Here is a 9,612-nt window from a genome sequence, read left to right as displayed (position 1 = left end):
TAAGTTTTGCTATTTTTCTCACACAGAGTGGGTGCCATCTATTTCCTTGCTTCTTGGGCATAAAATAAGAGCAAGGCCTAGATCAGTTTTTGAGCACCCTAAAAGCATGTGGGAACAAAGTAGCCTCAGAAAAACAGGAAAAAGAAATACATGCCCAGATTCGTGAAGGCATTGGTGGGTTGGAGGCTAGCACTTGGAGAAGTTAAGTGGTTGAGGCTTAGCAGGGGTTTTCATGCCATGCTTACAAGGGTGCATGAGGCATGGCCTGCATTGATCACAGTTTATTCCACAGAATGAGCGATACACTTACTTCCCTTAGTATCCTCGCTGCATGCAGGGTCGTGCGGATTAGGGCCATATGTGTTTTTCTCCTGCTCCTGACTGAGTGGTCACAGTGCACAGAAGTGGCGGCTCCACCATTGCACCTGAGCAGTTGACTTCTCCCCAACCTCCGTGGGTGGTGATCTTATGAGTCCTCGGCCCTCCCCCCAGTAGCTAGAACTTGCTGCTCCAAAGGGGTCCTTGCCCGAGAACTGCCTATTGAGCGGGGCTCTCGAATACCATGTCTTTCCAGGTCTCAGGCAAAACGCTTTCCTGTGCCCATCTTACCTAGAAGAGTGATGTCGCCTTTGATTGATGCCATGGATGCTCCTCATAATGCTCTATGCACTCGTCCCCAAGCTGGGAATCATTCGCAACTGCTCCAAATATGACTTGATGGGCTGCCAGGCTGAACCATAACTTGCACATTGCTCATCACCGTGCACTAGGTGCACATGACATCCCCTATTGCTTAACTTGTTGATGGAAGTCGTACTGCTTGTCAACAAAGCCGGGTACTCCTCGGAAAATAGTCCTCATCAGACTGCTGCATGAGAACTGACGGCGAAACTGCATGATCTGCCATTTCTATACCGTCTTCTTCATCAACCACCTCTGGGGATCCATCTTGGTGTCAGTGTTGGAAAACAACTCCAACAAAAATTCCTATGATCTTGACTCCCCCAGCAAGATCCTTTGATCTATGCTGACCTGAGCTGCTCCGAACTGCCTCGGGATGACCTGCACTCTCAGCCAAGCTTTGTTCCGAGCTGTCCTTGGCTCTGACTTGTCTCAGGATGAACCCTTGCTCTAATCACATGCGGAGTCCTTGCTCCGACACTAACATCAGATGCAGAAGCCTTGAACATACATAACTGGATTGCAGATACTCTACTAATTGAAGAGAATAAGGGGAGAGAGAGAGAGTACACCAGACACAACATGTACAATGCAGATCTTATCCTTCACTTGAAGATAACTTCCTCCTTGTTGAGCTGTACCTAGACTAAACAGTAGGTTGCTTTGAATGGGTCCTTGCCAGAACAATCGCTGAGTGGGACCCTGTTTCCAGGTCTAAGGAAAAATGCCTGCCTGTGGCTATGTACCTTGAAATAGAGTGCTGATATCTTGGATTGATGCCATGCTGGATGCTTTTTGGACCTATCCCTTAGCTGGGAATAGATGAATGATGGAGGGAGAGGTAAGGTCTATAAGTTGTAGGGCAAAATATGCCCCCTTCTGCTGGCCAACCTGCCCAGACTTTTCCCAACTAGTCCAGATCTGTCCTGATGGGCTGCCTGAGGTGGACACCTTGCTTGTTGGCTGATCTTCCTTCCACTACTAGGCCTAATAAGCTGCTTGGACATCTGTACAAACATCAACTTCGAGTGGGTTTACAGAACTGTGCAGGGTTTGCTCCTGCTCAGCTGCATAGACTTACCCTGGCCTACCCTAATTGCAAATCGCTGACTGGTCCCTGGACTAGGGCTCACAAAAGGCAGAGTGCACACCACTAACCCATAACTTGTTCATTGCTGGTCCTGTCATGTCACCATGTACCCATGTTCAGGTTGTACATGACATCAAGTCTGCAGAGTACGGCCGCACCTTGCAATCTGATCCGTCTTTGGAGATAACAGATGACCCTTCTTGGTGTCTTTTTTTGATTATTTTCTTATTTTCCTTGTTATCTCTTTTAAGTTATAAACTGTCCCAAGCTTTATTTCTCTTAACTTTTTTCATCATTTCTATTTACACCTATATAATGTTAAAGTCATGCTATTTCCTAGCCCTTTCCGTTTTCTAGTTTTAGGCTGTTTACACTGGGGATACATCATCCGTTTCCATTGCATGCATGCCCAGTGGAAGATGATCAGTATCCTAACAGCTTGGTGAGCTCTCTGCAAGACCAAGAGGGGTAAGCGATGACTCTAGCAGAGATGTTTATGCCATTTGGACCAACCTCATACACACTGATAGTGGCTGGTGGGAGTGCCTCCAGAGCCCTCGAGGGCTATACAGAAACGGATGTTTTCTTTACTTCACACTTGAGCCTCGGACCCTTGCTTTCTGGAGGCGAGGATAAACTCACTTGGCATTACAGGCCCCAGTGTCACTCTTCCCCCAACCTCCACATTATGTAATCTGCCTTAGAAAATGGTCAGTCATGGTGTGAGTTCAAGCAACAAACCCCACACGCCCCACTCCCCCGGCCTCCCCCCTCCCTGTTCAAGTAAACTTTTACCTTGTCTTGGGAACGTTCATGTTTATATATTCTTTTCTTTTTTTTTGAACTTCTGTTTTGAAGTTCTCAATTCTTCCTTCTTCTAGGTACCCTCTTTCAAGTGTTGAGAGAGGCACAGGTTGATACAGTTGCCACCCATAGGTCTCCATTAAAACCGTCAGTGAGCAATCTCCGGAGTCCAACCAGTCTGGAGACATGCAACCCATATCACAAAATGCGAGGGGGAAATGGTCAGTCTCAATCCAAGACCCATAAAAATGGGCAGATCCTTGCTCTCTAGGTATTCTTGTAGACATCGCAATTTATGACATGTGATGTAGCAGGTTGCACCTCTAATTTCATAACAGATTCAAGAGCTTGTCGGCCAAACTCTATCTCATTCCATTTATGACAGGCAGCCAACTCAATACTCCATGTCGCAGAATCAGGTTGGAGAGGCATCGTCTCTATCATTGCCACAGCCTCGTCAAATCGACCTGCACGGTTCAGGAGATCAACAAAACAATTATAATGCTTCTGACTGGGGATGATGCCATACACTTTGCTCATGGACTCAAAATACTTTAGACCCTCATCCACAAGGCCCCCATGACTACACACGGTGAGAACAATAAGAAATGTAGTCTCTTGTGGCTGTACACTTCCCTCCCTCATTCTCTCAAACAAACAGAAAACAAGCTCACTATCCCCTTGACAGGCATAACCAGTCATCAATGCGGTCCACATCTCAAGAACTTTTGTAGGCATTTCATTGAAAACTTGCTGGGCATCAACCATGCTTCCACACTTGCCATACATGTCAATAAGAGCGGTCGCAAAGACTATTCCAATGGCCTCAAGAGAACCCTCTGTGTATACCTGTGCATATATACTTGTTCCATATTCGGCATACTCATCAATCAATGTACTGTGGACAAGAGGATCACTTTCTAGTCCCTCCATGGAAATCTTGGCATGTATTTCTTGACCCTTGTTGAAAGCACCCACATTGCTACAAGCCTTTAAGACACAAAGTAACACGACAGAATCTGGACACACGCCTTCCAGCAGCATCTCTTCGAAGAGCTTCAGTGCTTCCTCACCCAACCCATGATTGGCAAAGGCATATATCAGGGCAGTCCATGAAACAAGATCTTTGCTTGGAAGCTGATCAAAAACCTCCCATGCCTCTCCCACCATGCCACATTTGGCATACATGTGCATTAACGCGCTTGAAACAAAAGGATCTTTTCCCAACCCCTCTTTGGTAGAGTTAGTGTGTAACTCTTGGCCCCTGTCTTTAGCCCCTATATTACCACAAGCTTTTAAGCTGCAAATATATGTAACATCGTCTAAAGGCACGCCTTGCAGTCGCATTTGCTCTGAGCAACTCAATGCTTCTTCACAAAACCCATTGTCAGCATACCCTGCTATAAGGGTGTTCCACAAGACCACATCCCGGACCGGAAGCTCATCAAACAGCTCCCGTGCTTCCATAAGCGAGCCACATTTGGCATACATGTCCATCATACTGCTGCACATGAATAGATCTCTTTCAAGCCCCTCTTTCACTACTTCGGCATGTATTTTTTGGCCTCTGTCTACGGATCCTATGCTCCCACAAGCTTTCAAGCTGCAAATAAGTGTCACATCGTTTGGGAATATGCCCTCAAGTTGCATCTGTTCCCAACAGTTCAATGCTTCCTCCCCAAGCTCATGTTCGACAAACCCGGCTATAAGGGCAGTCCATGAGACAACATCCCGAACCCGTAGCTCAATGAACACTTTCTGAGCGTCTGCAAAACGGCCACATTTGGCATACATGTCCACCAAGCTGTTGCCAACAAAGAGACCTCTTTCCAATCCCTCTTTGACAATCTCAGTGTGTACTTCTAGACCTCTTTCCACAGATTTCAGCCTAGCACAAGCTTTCAGTGATGCAACAAGTGTATATCCGCTTGGTTGTACAAGATCCTCCTTCATCTTATGTAATATATCAAGGGCGTGCTGTGATTCCCCGCAGTCAACATAACCCTGTATCAGAGAGGTCCATGAATACTCATTCCGATACACCAACTTGTTGAAAACCTGCTGAGCATTGTGCATGCTTCCACATTCTACAAACATTGGGACCAGGAAATTCCCAAGCACAGCATGAGTCTCCAGCCCCTTATTGTACATGTGTGTATGCAAAACCTCTGCATATGCCGGATTTTTCTTCTTTCTGCAATTCTGTAAGATGCCAATAAAGTTTTCGATTGAAGGAAGCTTGGTTTGGTCTTTTGAGGAAGCCACTGCCTTGCTACTAAGAGTATCCAAGCCGATACTGTTGTGTGGTTGTGCTTTATATGCATCAATTTGTGCTCTATACATGGACCCATAGCTTATGAGCTCCTCCATGAAGGCAAGGTCTACTGGCGAGATGATTTGCACATGCTCAATCCAACGCTGAACATGTATGTAGTATTAAACCCTATCCTACCCATCCAAGTGCTCAATCAAGCATGAAACCCAGGCCATCTGTATCCAAATAATGCGTTTCTCTTAAGGAATCATTAGCAGCCATTCAAATGCTCAGCAAACAATCCTCAAGTAACTGGCTTATGTCAGAAAGCTCACCAGATTCTTCTCAATTGTACTCTACACCCAAGTTTCCATGGAGTGCTTATAAACCTCCACGAACGACCACGAGGGTGCCCCACTGTTAGCTCCACGAATGACCACGAGAGTGCCCCAAGCTAGTCACGCCTAGATTTGAGCAGAAATACATAGGCCGGTCACTAAGCGGATATACGAAGGGACAACAAACATTTGAACGCTTATATGGGCCCACTTGGCATTTGTGGAAGGCCCCTAATCTCAATTATTGAGCATTTATCAAAAGAAATTATCCTTAGGTAAAAGCACAATAATTGAGTATTTGTGGGTTCTGTCGCTTTGTGACTAGTTGTGTCTAGTATCTTCTCTTTTTGGGTTTACCTCTATGGTTGTAAGTGGGTTTTGAATTTGGGTCTATACTTCTGTACAGTTACCTATTCTTTTGGCAATGTATTGATTTCGTACCCAAAAAAAGGAATTATCCTTGATTCTACACCTCATGGAGCTAGGCTCGAGTCCATGAACACTCCTCAAATACTTCAATGCATAAACATCCAAGCAAAGACCAATCTAAGGTGTTACTCACACAAGCTTATTGTCCAACCATAGCTCCATCCAGAGTACCCTCAGAGCTTGATAGACCTACCTTGCACCACCATCACTCTAGCTAAAGCCTTCCTAATGGTGTGTCCTCATATCAACCCAAATCAGTGGTGAAGCTGCCAAGAAGTGGATGGTGTGGATAGTCCAAGATGAGGTTAAGTGGTATAGTTCGAGACTGATCCACAGACATATGTAGGATAAGATGATGGGAAGCTCTGGGAAAGCCTTAATGGTGGCAAGCAACTTATCAAGGCGGCTTGGAAAGTGAGAGGCGATGTAGAGGTTCTTCATGCCGAGCCTCCCTTAGCTGTGGAAGTGGTGTGGACCCTTCAACATGAGGTAGTGGTGGGTGGAAGCAGTCTGCACCCTATGAGTGGTGGAATGAGTAGACTCCATGGAATGATTGGCATGGGTAGATGGAGGTTTGTTGGCATGACAGGGTATGATGTCTGAATCTCACAGTAGAGATTGGACTTTTGTTGGAGGAATACATTGGCCATGCTGAGGTTTTGTTAGTGGTGAATTGGAGTTGAAGAGGATATAGGTATGGAAGCTCGAGGGAGTTACCTCTGCAAGGTCGAGTACTATGGGCCACCAGGCTTATGCCCAACATGGTCTTTCATGTATCCACCATAGCCGGAGAGGAGATAGAGCTCTTGTTCACCACCCAACCATTGAGGAATGTGGATAAGCACCACACTGTCGGGCTTATGTAGTGGCTTGTCTACCCACACTTGGCCGACCGCCCACGGTCCTTTGACCCAGGCACCTCACCCCCCTAATGCCTAGACACCCTTTATGATCGCACTCTGGTGATCAGGCTCCGTGTTGTTGAAATGTGCAATGTAAACTAAAGCTTATGTTATTTGGTTGAGCGCGTAAACGGACCCTAGAGGTGCAAGATATTGTGGAAAGATAAGAATGTCACATAAGATAGTGTGAATGGCGAGAGCCACATAAAAGAATGTGGAAAAGGAGTTGCCACATGGCATGACGATGTGTAAAGGAGATTGGGCCAATGGCTATCTATATTAGAATCCTTTCTTTGTATGGATAACATCATATGCAATAGAGTATTGTTGAGTGTGCTACTCTCTCTCTCTCTCTCTCTCTCTCTCTCTCTCTCTCTCTCTCTCTCTCTCTCTATACCTATACCTTAGCCACAGGAGCCTCGACCTACCACAGCTAGCTTCTTTACCCACTCGATGGTAAAGGAAGCTATCCCGCCACCTACAGCATGGACGGGCCGCCGACCATATGGGCCTACAGGGTGAGCATCTCATATATGCAGTAGATTCTTTGGCTCCTTTTCTTGCACACCTATTTAACAGGGCACTAGCAGAGGGTTTGCCTGCAGAGCGGATGATGCACACCATTGTGCCGGTCCATAAAACAGGGGATATGCTCGATCTGAGCAACTACAGGACGGTTATGGTTACGTGTTGGCCAAACTCTATGGTGCAGTGTTGGAGCAAGAGCTTAGCTCTTATATGCTAAGCGAGCAGGTTTACGCTCATCAGGGTAGGCAAGCTTCAGGAGAGCTTTCTCTACCACCACTGACCATGTATTCACTTTGAGATGTATGATTGATCAGGCCAGAGTGAGGAAGAGAAAGCTCTATTGCTGCTTTGTGGATTTCCGCAAGGCATTTGACACAGTACCACGAGAGAGGCTCTTTCAGCGCCTGCAGTCTCTTAGCATACCAACAGATATGACATGGGGCATCTATGCATTATATGAGCAGGTTTTTGGGCGAGTCAGATGCCCAGGAGGTATGTCCAAGACTATTGCTAGCACCATTGGTGTGAAGCAAGGATGCCCACTTTCCCCCACACTATTTGGGTTATACATTGATGAGGTGGCTGACTTCATTACACGGGGAGGCAGAGATGGAGTTGATCTAGCAGGTACCTCAGTACATATTATGCTTTATGTGTCTGAGTCTCCAGGAGGTCTACAGCAGCATCTACATGCACTCGATGATTTTTGCACACAGAGGGGTCTTACTGTGAACCTTGGGAAAACCAAGGTTATGGTCTTTCATACATCGAGACAGGGCAAGAGTCAGCTGACATTCACTCTCACAAGACGCCAGGTGGAGGTGGTGACATCATACGTGTACCTAGGGGTTACCTTCTCTGCACAGCAGCCACGCGCTTCACCATGGGTTCAGCAGCCAGAGCTAGATTGACGCAGGGATATGCAGCAGGCTATGCTAGAGAGACAGTGCCACCAGGCGCATTTTCAGGAGCCCCAGACGAAGGGGTGGCTATTTGACACATTAGTCACATCGGCACTGATGTATGGAGCAGCGGTATGGGCGGCACCATGCCTTGCTACCCATTGGTGGACAGAGATAGAGAAACCACAGGCCCTCATGATGGCACGCATGATACGTAGCAAACCGTCAGTACCTCATGACATTATCCGAGCAGAGTTTGCTGCACCTCCTATGATGGTAGAGGCCATATTCCAGACTATATGCCTGCTAGACAGATTCAGAAAGATGCCACAGGATAGATTGTCATACAGAGCTTTTGAGGCATCTAGACAGCTAGCTGAGGCAGGAGACAGCAGAGGATCATGGTATGCACAGGTCACACATTGGTTCTCACAGCATGGCCTAGACATGGATCATCTACCACCATTCCAGTATGACAGGGATGCACCACATATCCGTCTCTCTCATAGTGAGAGGAACAAAGTATTGAGACAGGACCTATGGCAGCTCTATACATGAGAGATGGATATCGCCTACACAGCCTCTTCCACCGAAGATGCTATACCACAGAGATCACTTCATGAGTATCACTGATGATGGATTTATAGAGAGGCCTAGATACATGGAGGGCTTTTTACCACACGGCTCCCAAGTAGCTATTGGTCAGCTTAGAGTCTCATCACATTGATTGGAGATCAAGACTGGCAGAGCAGCACGGATCCCCCGAGAGGAGAAGATTGTGCAAAGAGGAGGTGGAGAGTGAGGAGCATTATGTATGCAGATGCAAAGCATATACAGCCGTCAGAGAGAGATATCCCATTTTTTTCAGAGAGCCACATTCCCTACGCCAGATCTTTGAGGCAGCAGCTGACCAGCGCATACTGGGGAGATTCATTCTAGACATACAGTGTCACAGAGAGACATCATTACAGCACAGCAGGGAATCACACTCTAGAGAGCAAAGACACTCAGAGCCCACAGGAGACAGAGGACACCTGGCTTTCGGACACCACGCCTATACCAGAGAGAGATGACAGAGATAAGAGCTCAGTTTCACAGAGAGGGTGCGGAGCGACTGTCTCGCTTCAGAGGGTGCGGAGCGACTGGCTCGCTTCAGAGCAGACCCAGGCATGTTCTTCAGGGAGCTGTGGACATCCCCTTCATTGATGTATACCATTTTATACCCCCAGTATGGTACAGGATGGAGCTAGCTAGGTTGCATATCATGATTGTATACTCCATGCATATAGCTTTGCATTCTCCTAGTAGTAGAGCTCCATCCCCTCCCCCACTCATTGTACTTATTGCACACCCAGATTCGGCTTTTTAGTTCAATACTTTTTCATTTTGTTGGGATGACAGAGGATACCCCACACAGGTACACTGATTTGTCTCATAGGCCGAGTTCAGTCTTTTGGAAGACGTTAATAAAATCTTCTCTCTCTCTCTCTCTCTCTCTCTCTCTCTCTCTCTCTCTCTCTCTCTCTCTCTCTCTCTCTCTCTCTCTCTATCTCTATCTCTCTCTCTCTCTCGGATTTCTTGGTGTGGTTTAACCCACCATAGTTTATGCTTAATCTTTTGTCTACCACCATGATCAATCCCATATTAAGATTTTTAACACGTGTGGTCGAGCCCTGCGTAGCCT

General features: G+C 46.7%; 1 protein-coding gene across 1 annotated transcript; it reads right to left on the bottom strand.

Annotated features, from left to right (window-relative positions):
- Positions 1 to 2,540: 2,540 nt before the first annotated feature.
- Positions 2,541 to 5,287, bottom strand: LOC147614492 (pentatricopeptide repeat-containing protein At3g09040, mitochondrial-like). Its single transcript, XM_086781047.1, has 2 exons — positions 5,165 to 5,287; positions 2,541 to 5,065 (listed from the first exon to the last, which is right to left on the bottom strand). The coding sequence occupies exon 2, from the start codon at positions 4,943 to 4,945 to the stop codon at positions 2,843 to 2,845; it is 2,103 nt and encodes a 700-aa protein (XP_086637173.1). The 5' UTR covers positions 4,946 to 5,065; positions 5,165 to 5,287; the 3' UTR covers positions 2,541 to 2,842.
- Between the last annotated feature and the right edge of the window lie 4,325 nt (positions 5,288 to 9,612).

Source organism: Cibotium barometz, chromosome 42 (genome assembly GCF_041138505.1).
Source record: "Cibotium barometz isolate CiBa-2024 chromosome 42, ASM4113850v1, whole genome shotgun sequence".
NCBI lineage: Eukaryota > Viridiplantae > Streptophyta > Polypodiopsida > Cyatheales > Cibotiaceae > Cibotium > Cibotium barometz.
This window is presented reverse-complemented; position numbering and strand designations above follow the sequence as displayed.

Excerpts from the sequence above, each read along its gene's own strand:
- LOC147614492 (XM_086781047.1), bottom strand. The coding sequence starts at position 4,945 with ATGGAGGAGCTCATAAGCTATGGGTCCATGTATAGAGCACAAATTGAT.